The 24,882-nt window shown below is 42.1% G+C and overlaps 1 protein-coding gene and 1 pseudogene across 1 annotated transcript; both read left to right on the top strand.

The window, feature by feature from the left end:
• The first annotated feature begins 490 nt into the window (after positions 1-490).
• LOC133902036 (protein MIZU-KUSSEI 1-like) lies at positions 491-1,576 on the top strand. The gene has a single exon (XM_062343610.1). The coding sequence runs from the start codon at positions 637-639 to the stop codon at positions 1,375-1,377; it is 741 nt and encodes a 246-aa protein (XP_062199594.1). The 5' UTR covers positions 491-636; the 3' UTR covers positions 1,378-1,576.
• Positions 1,577-17,230: 15,654 nt separating this feature from the next.
• LOC133901400 (uncharacterized) lies at positions 17,231-23,782 on the top strand (annotated as a pseudogene).
• The last annotated feature ends 1,100 nt before the right edge of the window (positions 23,783-24,882 follow it).

The raw sequence follows: 24,882 nt of genomic DNA, 5'->3' as shown, positions 1-24,882 counted from the left end.
CCGCTTTTTTAGTGATAACCAATGTTACCTGATCATAGACACGGGTATCGAAATCTAATTCGGAATCGGATGTCCGATTAATTTTTTTTTGGATATGCAGAAAATACAACGTAGAATCTGACGTGTATTTTTTTTGCAGAATCAGATATCCCGAATTCGAGTTGAATTTCTACACGAGCGTCGGAATTCAACTCAAATTTGGGATGTCTAATTCAGCAAAAAATGGTGTCGGAATTCAACTCTGATAGTGTCGAAATTCAACTCAGATTTAGGATGTCTGATTCAACAAAAATAATTTCAAAATTCTACTCTGATTCGAGACGTCTTATTTGACGAAAAAATTAGACACGAGCTTTCAGGTAACACGGGTGATGACTGCATTAGGCTGGACACGTTAGTACGAATCGAGCTGTGGAAGTCTGTAGTCAGGTTACACTCAGATCCAACGTACAACAATCCAATCAGGCAAACGATGGGTATCGGTAAGACTCCAATAGTCAGTGAACAGCCAACAACGACAATCCAACTTCTTCCCCGTTCCCTATCGTATGGCTATATATCCACACGAGAGAGGCCCCTTTGCTTAGGAGAAAAGTATCACTGCACTGCACCAACTCGATCGATCTCACTCGCAAAATGCCGTCTTTCATCGACGGCCCTACTTTCCGCTCGCTGCTCCGGCCGTCCACCAATGGACGCCGGACGAAGATATCCGACAGCGGCGGCGGCGGCGGCGGCGGCGGGCTGTTTAAGATGTTCAAGCTCATGCCCATGCTCTCATCCGGGTGCAAGATGGTGGCGCTGCTGGGCCGGCACAACAGGGCCCTCCTGGCCGACCACGCCACGACGGTGACGCTGTTCGGTCACCGGCGCGGCCGTGTGAGCCTTGCCATCCACGAGGACACGCGCTCACCGCCACTGTTCCTCATCGAGCTGCCCATGCTGACGAGCGCGTTGCACCGGGAGATCTCCTCCGGGATGGTCAAGCTGGCGCTCGAGAGCGACACCCGCAGCGCGCGCCGCCGGCTCGTGGAGGAGTACGTCTGGGCCGTCTACTGCAACGGCCGCAAGGCCGGGTATGCCATCCGTCGGAAGGAGGCCTCCGACGACGAGCGCCACGTGCTACGCCTTCTGCGAGGGGTGTCCATGGGCGCCGGCGTGCTCCCGGCAGCTCCCGAGAAGGAGGGCGGCGTGCCAGCGGGGCCCGACGGCGAGCTCACGTACGTGCGCGCCCGCGTCGAGCGCGTCGTCGGGTCCAAGGACTCCGAGGCCTTCTACATGATCAACCCGGAGGAGGGTGGCACCGCCGGTGACAACAGTGGCCCCGGAGGTGGCGGCGCGCCGGAGCTGAGCATTTTCCTAGTAAGGATGAAATGAACAAATCCAGTATCACTCATATATATAGAACATACTAGACTGTTTTTACTTTGTGAATCTGAACATATACACACACTCATGTTGCACAGAGATGTTTGATGAAGTTGTCAATAGATCGAGGGTGTGTATGTATAATCTGTAAGCTAGAAATACATCTCCATGTTAGATAATTAATTTTGTGAATCATGCGGTGATAAATTCCAGGATGCATGTTGTTGTATTGGAGTTTATAACTTATAATTTTTTTGCAATGCTCATTCTTTTCCATAAAGAAAGTTCTTGTATTTTTTGAACGAAAAGAAAACTCTACTATAGTCCTGGTGAATTTGGCTCGCGTTTTGTGATGAGAATAAAAAGTAAGAAGGTGTTTTGTGATGGATCATGTACATACCATAACAATTTCTCTTTAAGGGATGCATGTGCAAGCTGGTAGCTAGACACAGTGGCCATAAGTTTGGAACATCACTTTCCTTCTCTACCTTTAATTGTGGTATGCATTATTCAAAGCATCTCTAACAATATACTCCCTCCGATTACAAATATATATCGTTTTAGATTTATACACAAGAATTAAGAAAGTAGATCAAATGAGCTTGTTGCCCTTTATTTATTCTGCATTGGAAAAGATAACTCACTTATTTGTGAGAGTGGTAGCATTTATTAAACAAGGGCAAGACGGGAATAAAAGAGAAAAAAATGCATAGAAGTTCGAGAACGACTTATATTTAGAGACTAGTTGAGGAGGCTAAAACGACCTATATTTGCAATCAGAGAGAGTAGATAGCTTCTATTTATAAGAGTTGTACACGTTATTAATAGATAGTACAATAGTCAACTTCTCTAATAGCATAATTATAATATTGTCTATAAAATTAATGTAGATTCACATACAATAGACTATAATATCAATGTATTTAATGAGTAGAATATCTACTTACCAGTAGCTAGCTTGTATCTCTCTCTTCATTCATTCTCTCGTCAACATAAGCAAAAATCTGATGTAGCCTCCCACATAGCTTGCTGATATTTATCATTAGAAACCACCTAAGGTAGGCTGTTTTTGAAAAAAATTAATTTAAAATATTATTGAGAGTAGTGTTTCATGTAAATTGAAAGTATGTATGCAAGATTCATTTTTCTTTATTTTTTAAACAAACTGGCGTACCACACACACATTGTACCATTGGAGATTATACTAGGGGTGTGTTTGGTTTCTCGAACGAGTTTTTTTTAGAATTGTATCGTATAAGTAGGCTGAGGGGAAGCAAGCTGAGCAGAGTTATATTTGTTGAAAAAATATTTGGTTAGTTGTATATGTCTAGATAGGTTGAGTTGGATTTCTATTTAGTTAACTGAATATGAGACCGTATGAGCGGATGTAAGAGCTGAAATTGTTATTGGTTACTCGCATGAAGCTGATTTTGTGATACTAATAAGTGGGTCTGCCTGGATGAGTGAATGTAGAGTCCGCATCCGCCGGGCTAGGATGAGGTCGTATATTAGTACTCGCCGAGCCAGACTGTAATAATGGATGCAGACAACCAAACAATTTTTTTTTCATAATTCTACGCGTCCACTTGGGCAGGATGAGATGATGCAAGGACAAAACACACCCTAGAATTCCAACCCAACCAATACAAGAGCATAGAGTGCGCATGGATTTACCACTATTATGCCCACTGTCTTTGAAAAAAACCTTTCACTATTGTAGAAACCCTCTTCACCGTCAATTCCAAAACCCCCTTCACTGCCAGTTTTGGAGCCGGTAGTGGACGAGCCGGCAGTGGGCAACGAGTAGTGAAAGTCGAGGACTATCACTGCCGGTTTAGTGGATTGTCAATGAAGGGGGTTATCACTACCGGATAAAGGATTCACCCGGCAGTGATACCCAAGGCATCACTGTCGGCTGAAGGTTTTAGCCGACAAAGTTTTCCCTCTCCTCCCTCCTCGGTCCTCCCTCCCTCTATCCTCTTTGTACTCCCTCTCTCTCCTAGATCTCTCCGTCTCTCTCAATACATGCATACAATGATACATATATTTACTGTAAATCAATAATAAAAACACCTTCATTAATATATAGCAATAAACACATATTACAAGTCAGGCATTGACAAACACACATATATACATAATAGTTCTCACAGGTCCCCCCTGAAAAGTCGGTCGAGTTGAGCTAGTCCAGTATCCCTCTACCTCTCCTACGATGAGGACCGTGTCTCCACACTGATGACTGATGGCGTGTGTACGTCTGGGGACGCCGAGGGGCCGACGGTGGTGGAGCGGAGGACCGGCCACGCCTGATCGACCGTAGCGTCATCTATGCTCCAGGCTCGCTGGTGTATCAAAGACATCGAAGTCTGATGCCTAAACGCCTCTACGATTTAAGCCTTCGGCCTCCTCCGTAGCACACTGATAGGCCACCCTCTCATTCTCCCCTCTTAGACACGCTTATGGGACAGCTGCTTCTTGCTCCTATACAGTGCACAGCTGACGGGCCAACCTCTCATTCTCCTCCTAGGCACACTTACTGGCCGCTGCTTCTTGCTCCTCCTTCGCATCATCGTTGGAAGGCCATTCTATCGAAGAGTTATCCGACGATACCAACTCCGCATCATACAAAGTATTTCATATCATTCATTAATCAATAGTAATTAATGTAATTCATTAATATTGTATCAATTGGAAAAATATAATACGTTGTCAAGCCCCTTGGTAGCCTTCCTCCTTGTCGCATATTCTCTACTATAAGGTACGGTGTCATCTGAAGGTCTCTCACGCGTGGACATCATGATCGGTTCATGAAACTCGCCATTTAGGTTGATAACATCTTCCAAGAAGAATCCGATCATTTGTTCTTGAAGGGCATGTATTTATGCATGTTGTAACACACTTGTGTGTAGATTGGAGCTCTGCGTTTGAAGAATCGAAAGAATTAGTCATTGAACACGTGTAGAATTGAAAAGAAGGCATTGATATGTTATTTCATACCTCAAGAACATTGAACCTAACAGCGTCTCCATCTGAGCTGAATGCGTGCATGAAAGTAAGAACATAAAACACGCAAAGATTGTTACCGGGTGGCTGCCTCATACACTTCAAGAGGAACGAATTCGTTAGTGAAATAAATTGAACCTTTTATTAAGTAGGAAATGCAAGACATGAATATGGATTAAGTACCAAAAAATCGGTTTTTATATCGTACTACTTCCTGAATGGAAAGTGGATAACACTCCTTTTGCGGTATCTTATGTACCCCCTGTACGTGAATATGAATACCAATTAAACTTAGATACAATTGTCGAGAAGATTAAATGATCAAGTTAACATGTTTAGCATGTCAATAAGGTGTTGGTAAGTCATCTTATCTCACTTTTGTGGGTCCAAGACAATGATCTTGCTCAAATCTGGGTGGATGACAAAGAGGATCCAATGAAAATTGCAGAATATGTCACCATAGCAAATTAGTACTAGAATTGAGTGGTCCATAAAATGAGGACGCCCTGGCACGCAAAAACGTACTTATAGCTGTAGGGTAAGAGTATGAATTTTTTGTATTGATGGTGAAGCAGACACTTCAATAAGTAGTCCTCGGTGAAGTCTGGATTCTTCAGTACAAGTTTTTGGTTCACAAGCCCAGGATCAATGAATCCTATTTTCTTATCTAAGTGTTGTTTGTATGCTTGGATCTCCATTCAACGAAGGAGAGAAGTTAGCTATGCAATTTCAAGGTACACGATCATATAACGTGAATTATATGCATAAGTTACTTATAGAGTCCACACTCTGACTATAGCCACATCGAGGGCATCTTGCTTATATAGTTCATACAAGCGCAAGATTCCAACCAGAAGAAGCTATCCCCGTTGAGAAAATATTCATTTTTGTATCTTACGGGGAACACCTGAAAACCCTGCCTAAACTGCTCCAAGTACCACTGATGTAATCGGCGCATTTGAGTTGTAAGGTTTCTTTCTATATCTAGTTTGACCAAAGGTTTGCTCAACTCAAACGGCCATGTAACATCCAACTTTGATATATCCACTCCCACAGTAAGCTGTGCTAGTTCCTCTGCTATTATTCTTGAATCAGCTAGGAAGTTTGCAATGTTTGGAGCATCCTTAATGATTGGGTCTGGTTTGCTCTTGGCATGTTTTTTGCTAATGTGTTCATAGTCAGTCGGCGGCTTACTTGAAGTCGCCCCCGTCTGTTTAGCTTTGATCATTTTCATGAAAATTTTCAAGGCATCTTCAGGCACAATAGGCTTCGGTGGAGGTGGTGGAGGATGGAAATAAGATGTGACACTGGCATCCGTAATCTTTTAGGTTTCCTCAGTAATGAGTGAATAGATATCCTTGGGTTCCGCCAACTTCTTAGATGCCACTGACTTCTTAGATAATGTCGTCTTCTTAGATGTTGCAGAATCTCATCTTATTTTTTGAGCTGATGGCTGGCTTTTTAATGGTGCTAACTTCTTGAGCGATGGACTTCTTCGAGACGATGGCTGAGGAGGTGGACTTGTTTTGGAAGATGGAAGAGGAGAGGGAGATCTTCGAGGTAGAGATTCTCAGGAGCTATCCCTGGTGAAAACATTATGTAGATCTTCTCCCACGCGATGAATGTGTGCTCGTTCTCTCCTGTAGTGTTCGCCCCCTCCTCTACGGGGTAGTCCACCTCAACATGGCGGTAGTGGTCAACTGCGTCGTCTACTTCGACCATGACATAGCTCTTTGGTATCGGACGCCCGTGCAAATATTCATGGGAGCCACAGGGATAAGCCACGCCAGAAGCTACCTTGATGGTAATGTTTCTAGCACCAATGTGTAGTTCACACGGTGTTCATGCTGTGATGAGATCCACAGCATAAGTGATGGAGTCAGCTCCCAAAACTCCCGTGGATGCACAACTACTCCGATGACCACCGGGGCTGGAGCACACAACATTAGGAGACATTGCTGGCCGTTCCTGTTCGCTCACAATGGCACCTTGTTCCCCGCATGAGGGTTTATTGTACTGCTTGTGCTATTTTTTCTTTTGTGTGTTTCTTCTCCTTTTTAGCACTTCTTCAAGTATTTTCATCATCCTAGCTTGTTCTGCATCTCGCTCTGCTTGGGATCTCTTTCAACTCTTGTAATTGTCGACGCCGCCTAGGAATCCATATTTCCAACCTATCACCTCAACGCATCGTGTGCGACTACTGTGCTCCTTGTTTCTCGAGCAAAGGTGAGCTCATACCTATCCCTATCTGGATTGAAAGAGCCTTGTACAGACTGCTCGTAGGCTTTCACAAGCTTTTTTGCAAGATCTTGCGTCACTTCCAGGTCTTTAGAGGTTGTAAAGGATAAGCTTCCATCAGACCAATAAGGCACTCCTCTCAAGAAGGAAGTGTGTCGATCATTCTCAGTTCATCTAGTTGTTGTTGCCACTGCCTTTCTTTCCTCACGTACACATGACTGCCGACATTGTGTGGGTACAGGTTCTTCTTCGAGTTTGCTTTGTTCACCTCACTCAACCCCTGTGCTTCTTTCGACAACTTGTATTCCGCAAAGGCTTGCCAATGATCTTCCAGTTGCGGCTATTTGCGGAAATCTAGCGTTGTACCTTTCTACACATACGTTTTGTTCAGTGTCTCCTTCCGGTTCTTAAATGAAAGGCCCATGATCATTAGCATCTTACGCTTAACTACTTCTATATTTATCTCTTTAGGGAAGTCAAACTTCTCTAATATATTGATCGAATCAGGAACCATATGCGGATCACCTCATTCACCAGTCCACAATCTGTAGCTGATGAGCATAAGATCCTTAACAGCAATCCCACAGACTGACTTGTATGGCCCTAGAACTCTCTCTGGTGCAGTTGGCTCCCCTTCTGGTGAGACCTCCATGATCAGAAATCGTTCCGTAGACATCTTCGAGGGGCCTCAGACACGATGCCGCTCCTAGGATTTCTCATTGTTGTGACTCTTCGGAGCATCAAGCATAAGTGAAAAAACTATTGAGAACCTATACGATAATATGTAGAATAGATGCATTCATCTACTTACAAATTACCTCATCGCCTTCACATGTGTCTGTTTAGTCTAGGTCGAGGTAGTGGCTCAGGCTACTTTCTTCAATGTTTGACGACGACACTACATCTCTTTCAAGAACCTAGGCTGGATCAGCGGTTGGTGATGCCATCCCTTCCTAGGAGTTCAGCATACGATGATGACGAGCAGTTGAGTATTTTACATATAAAGAGCAGAGAAAGGAGAGAGATAGAGATAAAGCTGATGAGGGAGGGAGTGAGGTTGTCAAAAGAGTGAGATAACCATGAAGGAATCGATAGATAGAATTCATACACATGTAATATTGTAAATAAGTACGTTACGACCACATTTAACAAAAAAAAGTCACATCTTACATAGCAAAATAGCATAAAGGTACTGACAGTTGACACATTGATCTTACAAGTCAGATTATCTTACATAGTAAAATAATGATGATTACAACCAGAACTAGGATTATGACATCTTTACACATGAAATCGCACTTCTTCTTATCTTCGAAGTTAGCCAATTTTAGCTCGGCTTGGATGACTTGACTGTTGTATGCCGTAACAGCGTCATGTTTAGACTTGTATTCTTTGTAACATGCTCCTTTTAATCAATTAACTTGTGCGTGGCATTCCTCACAATTGAAGAACACTCCACTTCACCAACCACGATGAACAACATACCATGTCATAGCAGTCCTAAATTCTAAAGAATATGCAAAAATGATATACTACTAACCAAACTAACACCAAAGACCATGCATACAAAATTCATAAGCCAGTAATTCTAATTCTAAAACAATATTGAAACAAATGCACCCTATCCACAGCCTAATCAAACAGAGTATCAGTATAGGTAAAACCATTTGCTACTGAAGAGCATGAAACTAACAAGTCGTGCGTATGTTCCACACATAGAAAAATAAGAAACAATGTAGATAACCAGAGTCTATATTAAAAACACATTCTTTTAAGTTGGCTATACACATACATGCTGAACTCTCTTTTGGACTAAATCAATCAATATATTGCATTGGTGATATGCATGTGTAATTACATTGCAATATCGATTTCCATTGACATATGATTAATTCTATTAAACACTTGAACTCTCTTTACAACTAAATAAACCAATCTCTCTGTCCAGCTGGCAATATCCACGCATTATTTCTCTCTTCGAATATGTCAATGATGTACCGATGATATGCCATTTCATAGCACATCAACAAACTTGAAAATAAGAAAGATGATTCAGTTACCCCAACAATCACCACTGGAACCCCCTCTCCTCTCATCCTCTAATCCAACATTCCAAGCTAACGTGGTCCTCATGATCGATCAGTTACCCCAAAAATCACCATTGGAATCCCCTCAGATCTCAAATCGGTCAAATGTAGCACAGAATTAAAGCTTAGAATGGCCGATACCTGCAAGACGACAAGGGTCTAGGCGGCGGGGTGTACGGGCTGAACATCGAGGAGGATATGAATGGCGCCGGGGAGGAGGACGACGATGGTGTCGGGGAGGAGAACGATAGCATTGAGGAGGACAGGGACAGCGGGCATGGGCTCGTCGGTGCGGGCTCGTGGTCCTCCGACGGCATGGGCTCCTAGGCGTTAGGAGGCATTTCGGCGGATGGCACAGGGAAGGGGAAAAATTTTCTAAGCATCAAAGGGCGCAGGGCATCGAGCCATTTTATAAGAGAGGACTTTCGCTGCCGGCTCAATATGACCACCGACAGTGAAATTGTACATTCACTGCCAACTCAAGAGGACTACCTGCAGTGAAACTACTTTCACTGCTACCCTAATAAGTCCACCGGCACTGAAAGTAGTTTCACTACCAGTCCAATATGTCCACCGGTAGTGAAACCCCTTTCACTGTTGGTGTCGCAGGGTGCAAAAATTATTTTAGCTTCACGCGCGCGCGCAGAGACTCGAACCCATGACCTGCACCAAGTAAGACCGAATAAACCGCTGCGTTACTCAAGCGATTTCAATTGAGTTTATACTATCTATATTTATTAACATTCTATTGACTAAAATCCTAATACATATTTATTTAAATTTAATCTTGCTATATACCAAAATTAAGTTTTGTATATACCTAAGTTTCCTGGTTCAATTTTCTAATTCAATAAAAAATTAAAATAGTATGTTCATACCTAAGTTTCTATATTGGGGTTTGCTAATTAATTAAATATATAATTAGAGCTTCCTATATATCTTAATTTCATTGTTAAATATTTTAAATCATTAAAATTGAAAATAAATATGCTCATAACTATAGGTAATTCATTATAAATAAGAAATAGTAATACATAGCAATAGTGCTAGCTTGTGCTATTGCTAATTCATTATTAAAAATTAAAAATCAATATGCTCAAAATAAGTACACCTTCCACCATAAACTACTAATTGAAGCTTCCATAACAAAGCGAGGTATAATTGCATCTAAATCAAATTCATACATAGTAATTAATACAATTTAGCTACTTTGTTTTAAAGGTTCGCCCTTCATTATGATCACGTCGTACATAGGGAAGTTCGTCAGTGTCTTCCATGGGACCTATGTCGACGTCCTCTCCGAAAAGAGGTAGCGTGTCGAATTGATTGTAGTCTTCCTCATCAACAACATTCTCTACTCCGACAATCCTTCTTTTTCCTAAAAGAATCACGTGGTGCTCCTCCTTGTTATCTAGGTCCGAGTCCTTTACATAGAAGACTTGCATAACATCATTCTCAAGTACAAATGGTTCTTCTCTGTATCCAACGAGTTTTTGGTCCACTGTAGTCATACCATACCTGTCGATCTTCACACCCCTGGGAGTCTGACCCATTGGCACCGGAAAAGAGGAACCTTTAACACTCCATAGTCGAGCTCCCAGATCTTCTCTACGATTACGTAGTAGGTCTCCCTATTTCCATTGCAGTCATAGGTATTTATACGGACACCGCTATTTTGTTTGGTGCTCTTATTATCCTAAGCTCTCGTATAAAATGTATGCTATTTATGTCATATTCTTAGAATGTGAGGATTGTAGTTGACGGTCCATGAGCCAACACAATCAACCGAGCACATTCTATCTGCTTATACATCACCCGTCTACATAACCAGGCGCCAAAATGATCTCGGTGCTCTCGTGTGATCCAAACACCGGACTTCCCTGGGTTTCTAGTGCGTAGCATCTTCTGGTGTTCTTCGACATATGGGTCCACTATAACTAATTATTGTAGAACTATAAAATATGTTTGCGTGAATGAAACATGGTCATTAGTGCGGAATGAGTTTGCACCTATCGTCCTTTTCCCCTTTAGCCTCCCCTCATCGAGAGATACATGCACACCAATTGATTTGAGATTTATATAGTCAACACAGAAATCAATGACCTCCTCGATTCCCCAGCCCTCAACCATGCAGCCTTTCGAATGTTTTTGGTTACGAACATATTTCTTTAGAACTTCCATGAACATCTCGAAAGGGTACATCTGATAAGGAAACACGGAGCAAAGAATCTGTATGTCTTTCACAATGTGAACAATGATATGCAACATAATATCAAAAAACGATGGAGGGAACAACACCTCAAGCTGGGATAGAGTCTCGATCACGTCTTCCTATAGCTTATCTAGCTTGGTCGGATCGATGACCTTCTGTGATATCGCGTTGAAGAACGAACACAGCTTTATGATTAGGTTACGGACCTTCGGCGGCAGAATACCTCATCTGTGTCATCCTCATATGACAATCATGAGACTTCATGCCAGTTAATTTCAAATCTTTCATGTTTACTAGTTTTTTTATATTGGCCGAGTAACCGAACAGAATTTTGATTCCAAGCAAGCACTTGCACATTATAATTTTCTCCGCCTTGCTCATACTGTAGCTAGCGTGACTAAGATATTTGTCGTGTTCTTCCATATCTTTGGGATATAGATCCTAACTGAGTTTCAAACATTTTAGGTCCTTCTGTACTTATAGTGTATCATTTGTTTTGCCAGGTATGTCTAGTAACGTAACAATCAAGCTATCACACATGTTTTTCTCAATGTGCATGACATCAATTACGTGTCGAACCACCAAATCCAGCCAATAAGCTAAGTCATAAAAACATATTTCTTTTTGAACACAGGAGCTCTAAGATTATATTTCAAAACCGGTGTACTTCCGCGTCTCTTTTCAAGGATAACCCTAAGTCCCTTTACCATCTCATATACCTATCTCCCAGTGCGATGCTTAGGAGGTGATCGAGTCTCAATTTTGTCATCAAAAGCTCTCCTGTTGCTGCAGTACGGGTGATACTTGTGAAGAAATTTACGATGACCTAGGTACACCATTTTTCGGCTATTATTCAGCCATAAGCTCTTCGTTTCATCCAAATAATGCACGCATGCACATTAGCTTTTGACAGTCTGGTCTAATAGGTTGCCAAGGGCTGGCCAATCCTAAATTTTTATGAACAGCATTACGCATAGGGTGAAGTTCTCTCGTTTGTATGCATCATATACCTGCACACCATCTTTCCATAGTATTATAACATTTTTCATTAATGGTTTCAAGTAGACATCGATATCGTTGCCAGGTTTCCTCGACCCTGGTATCAGCATCGGCATCATAATGTACTTCCGATTCATACACAACCAAGGAAGAAGGTTGTAGATACATAGAGTCACAGGCCAAGTGCTATGACTACTGCTTATGTTGCCGAATGGATTCATCCCATACGTACTCAACTCAAATCTTATATTCCTTACATCTTCTGCAAAGGGCTCCTTGCATTTCCTATCGATGTTTCTTCACTACGTAGAATCAGTGGGGTGTCTTAGTATTCCATCATCCTTGTGCTCCTCGACGTGCCACCGCATCAGTTCGGTATGACTTTTGTTCGCGAATGAACGCTCCAAACAGGGGACTATAGAAAAATACCTCATCACCTTGACGGGAGGCCTTTTATTCTTTCCTTCACCATCGATATCATCACAGTCACGCTTGTACCGTGGCGCACCATAGATGAGACACGCTTCCAAGTCTGCATGCTCTTCGTGATACAACATGCAATCGTTTGGATATGCATGTATTTTCTACACTTCTAACCCCAATGGGAACATAACCTGTTTGACCTGGTACGTGTTTCTGGCAGCACATTTTTCTTTGAAAGCAATTTCTGCAATAACAGTAACTATTTTGTGAAGCTTGTATCAGACCACCCGTTACTTGTCTTTAATTATAGCAGTGAAAGCATGCTACACAACTTTGTGTGCTCCTTCTCGTAGCCCAGAAACAACGGTGTTTTAGAGTGCTCTACTATACGCTAAAATTTTTGATACTCTCTTTCATTGGTGAAGTTCCCCTCCTCATCACGCAACATCTGCTCCAGATCATTAGCGTCGACGTTGGAGTCAACGTCGGCCAACATCTCCTCTAGATCATCATCGACCAACGTATCTCTTGCAGGTGGCATATCAGTGTATTCATCAACCGGCATATCGGTCCATAAGTCTTCGTCTCCTCTGCCAATGTATTATCCTTCCTATACGATCTCAGCTCCACCGTGCTTGGTCCAACGAGTATAGCTAGACATAAAGCCCCTTGGAATCAAGTGAGAATGTATCTGCTGGGTGGTGAAAACTGCTTCTTATTCTCGTAATCGACACATGGATAGCACATGTATTAGACTGTGTATTTGACTTTTACGTCGCGGCTTGTACCAAGAAACAATCCATGTCGTTCTTGTACTCTACGCTGACATGGCTCGCATCGTACATCCATCTTATGTCCATCTACAATTATATCATTATTGTAAATCTAAATTCATAACATCTAGAAGGTTTTGCGATCACCAACAAATAAATTATCTCGACATCTATTACTGGCAATTGGTCCAGGTTAAAGGAGCCGCATTTTACATGCTTTCGTGTCCGCTTACAATGAGTATTTTTTGGTGCCATACATAGAAATTTTCTTTATTATTCAACCCTTTATCTATGACTCATTAAGAAAATATAAAAAATAAATACGCTCATACATAAAGTTTCTATATTGGAGCTTGCTAATTAAATAAAATATCTAAAATACAATTGGATCTTGCTACATATCTAAATATAATGGCAAAATTTTCTAATTCATTAAAAATCAAAATAAAGGATAAGATCAACTTTAGTTTTTAAGGTAATATTTTGAGTTTAAATGCTAAATATTGGATATAACTTGAGGATTTTAACTTACTTGAGCTCAAGAGGCTCCTAGAAGCTTGCTTGCTGTTTGAGAAAAATCCAGGGTTCACTTGCTCAAAAAGTAAAGAAAAGGCAAATTAGCAAATGGAGAGGAAAGAATGGGTTCTGTTTGGATAGCTAGAGAGAGCTTATCTAGACATTTTTCTTGACAAAAAATGAGTTTAAGTGGTGGAAAATCAAAAGGGGAAGGAATGAAGTGGGGTGCTGCCATGTGAGAGTTTGTGAAGAGGAGAGAAAGTTCTAATCGAACTGTCTGTTAACTTGAGCTTGGAGAACGTGGCATCACTGCTGTCGGTGTATCAGGAACCGGGGGTCCCTGAGTCCCGAGATCAGGCCGGCCGTCCACCACGTGTCATCATCCTGCGAGGTCCCTCCTACAGGATGAGGAAAATCTAAGTTCCAGGAGAAGGTGCTCGGGGCCACAGCCTCTGGTCCCCGAGCACCCCAGTTCCCCGATGACCCGCAGAGTCCAAGTACCGGGAAGAAAGTGCTCGGGGAGGTGCCCGCTCGCCCCCGAGTACCATAGTCCCCCGATGGGCCGAACAGAAGTGCTCGGGGCTGCACGTGGCAGCCCCCGAGCACTCGGTTCCCCGAAGGTTCTACAGAAGTGCTTGGGAGAGAGTGCTCGGGGCTGCACGTGGCAGCCCCCGAGCACTCGGTTCCCCGAAGGTTCTACAGAAGTGCTCGGGAGAGAGTGCTCGGGGCTGCACGTGGCAGCCCCCGAGCACTCGGTTCCCCGAAGGTTCTACAGAAGTGCTCGGGAGAGAGTGCTCGGGGCTGCACGTGGCAGCCCCCGAGCACTCGGTTCCCCGAAGGTTCGCGCAAGAACACCCGACGCCCCGACGACCCAGAAAGACCCATCAACGAGGTGTCAACCAGTCAAAGGTTCGAGGCCGCATTTAATGGGCATGCGCGGCCTGACATCCTGACATTCTGACATTCCCAACTGCTCCCGCCGCAGTGTCAGTCCCTGCCATGCTTTGGCAGGGGGGCGTGGGTCCATTAATTGCACGGGTCCCGTCCCGTATCATCCAGGGTGTCTCGGGATAACGTTGCCAGGATCAAAGCGTTCCGCCTGCCACCCTGCCCTGGCAGAAGAACAAGACAGGGTGGGCGCGCCGGGTGCCTCTGTGGCCGCCCGGTGGGCCCTCTCAACGGCGCCAGGACGTCCACAGTGACGGGCGGTCGGATGCGCGCCGCGTTTTTCCACCGCCCCTGTCACTTCGCCCAGAGGGAATGATGACGCCTTTCTCAGTCGTAGCGTCTTGGAACTTGAGCCCCCTCTTTCCCATTTGGGGTAAGTCGTGGTCGGCGAGTGTATAAAAGGAAGTGATGGATAACACAGGAAGATAGCACTCAAAGAGAGATCCAAAATACAAAAGGAGAAAAACACGAAAGCGAACAAGATCAGAGAGATACACGAGAAAGCATCCGAAGAACACCGCAAGCAAGCTCGAGCAGAGCTAGAGTAAGGGAGCCTCAAGCTCTCTGTTAGACAATACACCCTTGTAACCAGATATATCCTTAAATGATTCCCTTCGAGAAAGGATATTGCATCCACACAGGAGTAGGGTATTACGCCCCCGTGCGGCCCGAACCTGTCTAAACTCCGGTGCATTTATTTCTCTTTGCACTAGGTCGATCATCCCCCACCACCGGTCGTTGCATTTATTTCCACTTCCATTTCTTTCTCCGACGAACTCGTTCAGGATCATCCCCCGGCCGAATCTCTAAAAAGGGGTCTCTCAGGATCCCTGCGATAGGAGTTCATCCTCGACAACTGCCATCGCATTTAACCAACCGATAGTAATGTTATACTATTATTAGGGGTTGGTGGGTTAAGGGCTTGTTTGGCACGGCTACAGATTCTCCCAGAAACGTTTCGGTTTCAGATTCTCCCTGGAAACGTTTCTCTGGTGAATCACCCTCATTTTCTGAAAACGTTTGGCAGGGATTCTGGATTCGGATTCTTGAAGAAAAATGACCTGAGTGATTCTAGAAATGGGTGAAACACCATTTTAGGTGATTCTCCTCGTAGTGTTAAAAATGAGAAACGTTTCAGGTGATTCAAGGTGAAACGTTTCACGTTTTGGTGCGTTTGGCAGGGATTCTAGAGAATCACCAGAGAATCTGAAACGTTTCTTGCAACCAAACGGGGCCTAAGTTGGCAGTGATGAGAGAGCATGACATCACTGCCGATCGATAAGTTGAGCCGGTTTATAAGCCACGATGACTGATTCTTCTCGAACGACTTATGAAACGACAGTGATGTCGTATCACTGCTGGCCTATTAAGAACCAATAGTGATAGATCGACATATAAGATTTATTTTGTAAGTAGTGTTTGCTCTTTTTAAATATAAAGAGGTAGCGGATAAGACATGAAGTTTATGTTTTCGCGAAAGGAAAAAGATATGAATTTTTTTATTATGAACCTTATGAGTACCTCATTGAAGACAGTTGATCCTGCTGCACCAAACTTCCGCTGTGTCTCTGCTTGTTTACCTATCGTACGTTGCCCAAAAATGACTAGCATGGATGGCCGACGTGTTAACATTACTCGGAGTACGTGAATCTGAAGAATTGACTAGGGCATACCAAGTGCTACCATGCATGAGGGGTCAGAAAGTACGGATGTTACAGCTCACACAGCAGCATCAGAACTATAGCATATTACTGTACTAAGATGAAGGTACTCTCGTAGCATCGTTGTGTGAAAGGACTTCTCAACCAACGGTAACTATGCTCAGTCAGTTATTGTCCCTATGAACATGTCCTCGAAGTACTAGGCTTAGTACGGATACTTATGTTTTTTTATTAATTTTTAATAAAATAGTATATATACGTGTGAATATGTTTTGTGATTAAAATGTGTGCTCGCGTTAATGTGTGCTAGATCCACCTTTGGTTGCGCCCTGCGTGCATCCCATACTCTTAAAAAAACTAACGGCAACTTTCTGAAACGGATAGATCTACATGATCAGAGTACAATCTCCCAATAAGTACATGATATTTACTCTTCTGCGCCATGTGGATAACGATTAAAGCAGGTTCTCCAAAGATTCTCGCTTGAAATTGAAAAACCAAAACTTCCGACACCTGTTCTTGCAGTTCGAACACCTTCACCAGTGTGTGAGGAACTTTCGCATTCGATCTACTACTGTTCGACGACTGCTGTTGAGTTAAGTGTGATGTCTCACGCTCTTGTTCAGCAAGTAGCTATCATCTGATCATCTGCAGTGATGGAAGAGCTATCGATCTCGATCATCTTCAGCATAGCATGACAGATGCAGTCCCCTTGGACAGGATCTGGTCCTGCAGTTAAGATGATCAGTTTCAGTGGGGCTGCGGGGCTGCTATGTCTTTCGCTGATCGAGATGGGCAACCTATACGCGTAGTGTAGTCCATGCTGGGCCACAATAATGATTCATCTGGGTTGAGGAGAATAATTTATCTCTGAACATAATGTTTAGTTTCTTCTGAAAGTAATATTTAGTTTCTTTTTCTTTGAGAGTGAGCGAGAGGATGAACGTTATTGGAGTTCAGGAAAAGACATGTTGTTTTGCATAAGCACTCGCTTGGACCAACATGTGGCCCAAGCTCACGGCTGTTGTATGGATCAAGCCCAAGAAGACAGAGGAAAAGGAAAAAAGGGGTAAGTGCTCCGTGTTGGCCCATCCAAAACAGTACCACTGTCGGCTATCGATTGTTGGACTGTTACGGAAGAAAATTTTATGAGATTTGATCTTATAAAAAAAAATTTCATACACGTGTCCCACTCTTTCCTTTTGATTGCACATAACAACCATTGGATCAAGTAAGGACGATATAAATCAGTGTCTCGTATGGATCTTTCGGTGAAGCGTCTTTTCTTCCGGCTGCCACGATCTTATCCCGTTGACGCCGCAATGCTCGCCACTCTTTTCCTCCTTTTTCCTTTTTGCAATCAAGCTTCACTCTCGATACCAAATCATCATAAAAAATTTCACGTTAGCATGACGGCATGCTCCGGGTCTCCTAAGCCTCGGACCCCAGTGGCCAGTGCTTTAAAAAAATGGAAACATACACAGCCTGATGCATTATTACCATTTATTATATTAGCACTAGGTTGAAAATTCGACCAAAGAAATAATAGACTAAATAATTGTGACATCTCATCTAACAAAAGTCTATTGCTAAATCTCTATCAATTGCTGGCGAAGAAATGAACCCCGATGCTAACAGCATGCTTGTTTTTTTTATTTCCATTCTTGCCGATTTTTACCATCGAGAAAGTAAACCTTTACCGAGGAGATCAAGCAAATCTTTACACGCCCTTGGATAACAAAGGAACAAAACAAACCTCCATGGATACTAATCCTAATAGGGAAGCTTAAAGAAGGGAGTAACATGTCTTAAATCCCTACTACAGGACTAATGGAGGACACACCTTTGGGCGGCTTTAATTACAGGACTAAATAATTATGATGTCGAAGCTTGCTGCCCTCCGCACCATCAAAACATAGCATGGAAACATGGGTAACATATTTTCTTTTAGCATTGTTTCATGCTATCGGTTCAAGTATTTCTTCACAGTTGCTCTTTTCACTGACACGACTGTCTTTCATCCCCTTTCGCTTCTCTTTCTCCGATCCCTCTTGGACATAGTTCTGAGCGGCGACGCCACTCTATGCAATTACGTCACTGTATCTCTCTCCCTCCCTCTCTCCCGTCCAGTGGTCCTTCTTCACTGCCAAAGCCCTTCACTCCACGGCCACCAAAGTCTTCCACTCCACCCATTACCTTGACCTTCACTTCCAATTGTGAGTTAGTTCATCCCTAGGCATCTTGATTTGCAGGCTAGCGTCGTCCTTTCGTGTATAGAAGGGCACGAGCCAATCTTTAGCCATTTTCTCCCGCCGGCAATTTCTCTGACGTAACTTCACTCGTGATATGATCACTAATATGTGGAACCCACTTATTTGCCTATATATCAACCACCCGTCATGGTGAAGTTATGTCAGACAATTTATTTCCTTTTCTCTCTAATCCCTACCACCTCAGTCATTCTCCGACGTGGCAAGACAAAAGAGATAGCTGATGTAGAACGTTCTACATGCCTTTGTACCATGCTTTCATAGCACAGATGCATGCACCAATTTGTTTCCGTGAATACTTCGTAGCACTACCACATGCTTCCATAGAACCACTACACCAACTTTACTTTCAAACGGAAGGGTAACTAAACAAACCTCGTTACTCATTTGTCTTACTAGGCAAGGTTAAGAAAGGGAATAGACGGGTACGGAGTCCCGATTGAAAAATAATGGAGGACATAATTATAGCTTATGGTATCTCCAACTGTAACATCCTATCTTTGAAATTCGTTTACAGCCTAACCTACTTATTGAGTGGTTCACGTATATATAACACATCTCTTATATTTTTATCATCATTTTGTGTAAAAAGATTAACCCAAAGATTATATATTTAAAACAGAAAGGTTTATAAGCTAATCAGAACCTATTTAAACTACCAATCTATACCCTTATAAATATACATAAGTTATGACAGAATTAATCAATCTACACTGTATATTATACATGATCAAACGATCCACAATTAAAAATTCTCCTCAATTCATATCCTCCTTTTCATTTCCCGCATGTTACGATAATTTATAAATCGCTCGACCGCTTTTAGGTTGATTTGGACGCTTGCCTGCCGCACCGCCATACTCCTCCTCGTCCTCGAACCTACATTCGCATTGTCACCTCCACCTCTGCCTTCGCTCAGTAGACTGTGATTGCCACACCAACACCCGCACCCACACCCAACACTTCTACTCAGTATCCACTCTCCTCCGTGCTCTCTCCACGGGCCGCGGCAAGCACTCATCACGAAAAATATTTGCTTCTGCACACCCTACTCCATGGCGATGGCCGCAAGCTGACGAGACTCAACTCCAAGTTATTTTTATGCCAAACCTACGATAACAGTTCAAACCGGTAGCAAGAAAGCATATCGCCCTACGGATTACTACTACACAGTTTGTTTTTTCAAATTTGGTGGTGTTTGAGAATCTACGTTTGCACCTAAGAATCTCAGGTTTTCTTCGATCCGAGGAGCGCTACCAATGACGACAATCGGTTGATGATAAGATTTAGTATTTATTGAGAACTTAGTTGATTTGAAGAAGATTGAATTGTAATAAAAGGTACTTAGATAGATATATGAGAATTTATATGGTTAAATAGGAAGATGTATTAGTTATAGAAAAATTAGAATTAGAAAGCATAGTCGAATTAAATCAGAAATTTTTATTCGGTTTGTATTATGAGTTCTGATCTTATACGACTAAAACCTATTATTATTTAAATATAAGAGACTTATAGCTGATTAAAATCATCAACCAATCAATCAAACGTAATTTATATTACCTTTTATCTTTTGTCCAGCTATTTAATAATCTCGCTCTTTTTTCTAATCTACATTATTACTCGTTTTGAATCTCTACAACAAGGATAAGGCATTGACCGTCTGCGCTTCGACGGGTTCACGTTCGACGATAAAGCTTCAACAACACAACATCATGATATTGCACACAAAGTATTGAGTGTTTGATGTGGTATCTTTTTGCGTGAACAGAATCCTTGCGTGGGCAGCCAACGTGGTCGGCGGGGCCGGTGCCAGCGACGACGAGGCCGACAACGCGCGCGCAGCTGCTCCGCGCCGCCGAGCTGGACGCGCGGGCGGCCTCGCTGCGGCGCGTGATCTAGGACCTGCGCCTCCGGGTGCCCCCGCCGCACGTGGCGCAGTGGCTGCCGCACTTCCAAGCGCACTCTCTCGCTTCGTCCGCCGCCCTCGCTCTCCAGCTCAACACCCACTCCTCCACCAAGGAGTAATTAACGCATGGCCCCTTGTACCTTTTGGCTTCTAAGTGTTCTTAGATCCTGGTAAATGACGATCTCTAATTGGGGGAGTAACTACATGTGAACACACTCAACACAGCCCATTTGAGCTGATTAAGAAGTGCAATTCGTGGATCTGGATCTAGGTGCATGAATATTTGTTGGCTACAGATTTTAAATCCGTATGAACATGTTCAGGAACAATTGTGCACATACTGATGTTTATATCTATTGATTTTATAATGAGCGGTAGTGGGAGAGGACATGATTTGTTATGGTCATGGATATGAAACATCTCCAGAGACATCATTTGCCTATGTACATTTGTACTTATTCGCTGTTTGCAATTGGAAAATTCCCGAATTGGTCAGCTGATACGACGATAATATTGTTGGTGCATTTGACACCTGCAAGGACCGGTTCAGTTTAATAATATTGATAATTGATTACTTAAGAATTACAATTGAGTGCTATTCAAACTGGGATGGTTGGGCATTCCTATGCATGCCTATTTCTATAGTGGATCATGTAAAATTTCTGTAGGCCCAGCAGAGAGAAATAACTCTCCGAGAAGAAAATGCAGCCTATGAGAAAGCTATATCAAACTGTCAACAGAAAATTCTGGAAAATCGGATGGAGACTAGCCTGCTTCAGAGTAATTTGAAGGTTCACTATCGTGCCCTTTAAGTACTTTGTTCTACCCCTTGCATCATTTTCTTATTCATTTCTTATATGCCATCATCTGATAGTTTTCTTAAATTAGGTGCTACTAAGCATGATATGCAGATTACATCTTTGTTTTTTCATGTTATACTTCAGTGTAATCAGCTTTATCCACTGTGGGGTAGCTACTCCCTTAGTATTGTAAGATATTGTAGACAACAAGTAAATAAAATTACTTTTCTCTATAATCAAGTGACGCTATCGCTGAAAAAAGACTTACGTTGAATGATGTGAGATTGTTGTTCTTTTAGTTTTCCGAACTGCGCCGAAAATCCTTTCATTTTGTATTTCTGAGGAAGTCAATGCTTTACCAAGATTTTTGTTCTTTACCTTAGCCCGTCTACTTCACTTGTTTGTTCTCCCTTCTATTTTATCAAAATGCAAGTAAAAATGGTTGTTAAGTTTATATAAACAGCAAGGCAGCAGTCAGGCATACTCTGCATAAATAAAGTTTTATTTCATCTTCTCATTAGTAAGGAAACACCTTAAATCTGTTTCTTAACAATCCATGCTGTCCAGCTTTAAGGTGAATAAGACATCATCAAGTCTTTAATTGGCCTGTTTGGAGTATTATCTTGCTTTGATCTATGACGTGATATACATCAACTTGGGCTCTACACTTTTGTGATATCTCTTACTTTAGACCATTTATATTTGCCTCTTTCAACACACCTTTTCCAATTATTGCAACTAAGTATAGGGATTTGAACAACAACTTTACTAGGATATGTTTTTTTTCTTCAGGAAATGGAGATAACATAGCATAGTTTGAAGGCACAACTTGAAAATGTTCTGAAGGAGCAGGAAGCTACTCAACATAAAGCATCAACTACAGCTCCTGAAACAACCGGAAATGCTCTACTGGAGGCTGAATCATTGATCAATATTAAGTCTAAAAACTTGGAGAAGAAGAAGAAAGAGTTGGTATGTCATTTGATAGAATCTTTTCATCTTTTGTGAATTTGAAATGCATAGTTGTTATTTTTTATAACTATCCCCCTACACAGGATTTATTGGATAACAAGGTGCAAACATTGGAGAAAGAGTGGTCTGTGGTTGAAGAAGAATCATTAAAGAATCCCAGTCCTGGTACTTTCGATGGATTTCTATGAATATTAACCTTTTCATTCAGTACTTGTAGTATTTTTTCATACTTTGTTGAGAAGATTCTGAATCTTGGAAATTTATATTCGTTTAAGCCTCGCTATATACTAATAGATCATTGCTTATGCACGGCACTTCAGCACTGGATTTTAATTGGTTGACTTCGTAGAGCATAAATTTCCATCATCAAGTTGTGATCTTGAATATTTATGGAAACAAGATATTTTCTGTTGAAAGTACAGAGTTAAAAATCATATTGATTCATGGAAACTAAATGACCATAGTAATCAGGATATTCAATACTAAACCACCATATTGTCTCCAATTTTGGAGGGAGTAAGATTACTCCAGTATTGAATTGGTGCCTTCTTGTTTGGATGGAGTAAGATCACTCAAATCACCATACTGTCTCCATTTTTGTAGGGAGTAAGATTACTCCAATCATTGAATTGGTGCTGCCATGTTTGGAGGGAGTAAGATCACTCCAGTTATTGAATTAGGACATAAAGCCTTTGAAGATTCATTCCTAATTTCCTATATCAGGGTTATTGCCACGGGCAGTGACATTATTTTATGAGGTGACTAACTGTCTATCCTGTCATCCGGTGCGCATGGTTCATGAATCCAAATCCATGTATGGGAGTTTTGCCTATATTCCCATAAGGGCCCAGTCCCTTGTTAAGCGGCAATGGATACATGATCTAATCAATTTGTGAAAGCAAACTGGCTGGGTGTTTTCATTTTAAAACATCAACAAATTTAGTTCTGCCTAATTCATATGGTTCCTCTATGAAAGCTTGTGATGGGCTACCAAAGTATAACTTGGAAAGCAGATATCATTTCTTGTTAGTGATGTGCTGTTATCCCCAATGGAAACCCCAATGGAAACTTCTTTCCGATTTTATGTTAATCTGCATATCTTAGTGGTCAGTTCTCTTACATACGCAGCCCAGAGAAGGTCCTGGAGAAACATCTTACATAGCCTCATTGAGCAGTTGACAGCTAAGCAAGTTAGTTCTATATTTTCTGTCTTACGTCTGAATGGTAGTGGCTCCTAACATCTCAAACTTAATTTTGGCTTCGATATTTTGTAGGCTCAAGCTGAAAGCCTGGTCACTGATATACATGCCAAAGAAAAGGAATTGGAAAGGCTAAACCATTGGCATAGAAATCTTTGCAGTAGCTTCAATGAAATGGGCGCGAAGTAGAACCAGTCTAGCAGAGGTTTTTCGAGAGGTGCTGAAGATTATGATGCAAAGGCCATTTGGAGACTCTACCAATCTGGTGCTAGAACAGAAGGCCCTAAAAGACTAATGATTCTTAGGTCTGCAATTGTTTTGTATATTTTGTTGCTTCATATTGTCATTTTCATAAAGATATCAGTTTGAAAGCAGTGATAAATCCTTATTCCCTTCATAGAAAAAAAAACTTCTCTGCCCAAGAATAAAATGCTTCCCGTTGTGGCAGTATGCGTGATGCCTTTTGGTTGTGCCGCCGGCTTCCTCCCCGGTGTGCCGTTCCCCCTTTTTCTTTTTGGCGCTGGATTTGCTCATACATGATACATCTATCAGGTAGCCACGGCAACGCATTTTCCATTTCATCATCTATGGAGCTTGGCGATCAATTTCTGTGTTGGACTCCTCTGATGAGCACAGAGCTTCATGGTGAACACAATCTTCCCCTGTTCGGGTTGATAGCGCGTTGCTGCTTATCCCCAGATTCAAAGGGGAAAAGTTTTAAGTTAACAAAGTGGAGCCCGGTTAAGCTCAAACTAGACCACCGGCTGATCAATCGATGTGCATGGTGAGGTCGTTAGGTGAGGTCGTTAGGGCCTGTTTATTTCAGCTGGGAATTTAAAAAGTAATTTATAGATTGTGGATTGTAAAATGTAATTTAAAAAGTAATTTATAGATTGTGGATTGTAAAATGTTGAATTGTGAAAAGTTTTTAGATTATAGATTTAAAAAATAATTATGAACAGTTTAGTAAAATGGATTTTCATAATCTATAAAAAAAACTAAGAGAAACTAGCTTCTCAGATTCTCGCAATCTAATAGGCAGATTATAAAAAGTTATAAAAAAATTATTTGTTTCGAATTATAAAAGCTGAAAGCCACAATTCGAAACTGAAACAAACACGCTTTTAGTCGTCTGTGCCCTGGTGGCTCGATGACTCTGGTTGTACACATCAACAGGTCCCAACACGGATGACTGTGCTCTTCGATGAAGTCAGCTGTTCTTCCTTGGAGGAGCTCCACTGTAGTTGTGCCACTGGTTCAAGATCGCTGGCTTTAGATGCGCCATGGCTGGACCAGGATGTAATTTTTATTTTCTTTGGTGTCCTTTCAAATAGTCTGCAAGGTCAAGTTGTTATTTTAGATCCTTCAAAGGGCTTTTTTGTAAAAGCTGATGCAGTTGTACCATGTTTTCGAGAATAATCCACCTGGTGGGCGTGTTCCCTAAAAAAAGAACAAGTTTTCCTTTGACCACAAAATCACGTGATGCCCATTAGGGAAGGTAAAG

This window comes from Phragmites australis, chromosome 20 (genome assembly GCF_958298935.1).
Source record: "Phragmites australis chromosome 20, lpPhrAust1.1, whole genome shotgun sequence".
Taxonomy (NCBI): Eukaryota; Viridiplantae; Streptophyta; class Magnoliopsida; order Poales; family Poaceae; genus Phragmites; species Phragmites australis.
Note: the sequence above shows the minus strand (reverse complement) of the source record. Positions and strands in the feature narration are given on the sequence as shown.

Bases quoted from the DNA above. Each gene is read 5' to 3' on its own strand.
- LOC133902036 (XM_062343610.1), top strand. From the start codon at position 637: ATGCCGTCTTTCATCGACGGCCCTACTTTCCGCTCGCTGCTCCGGCCG.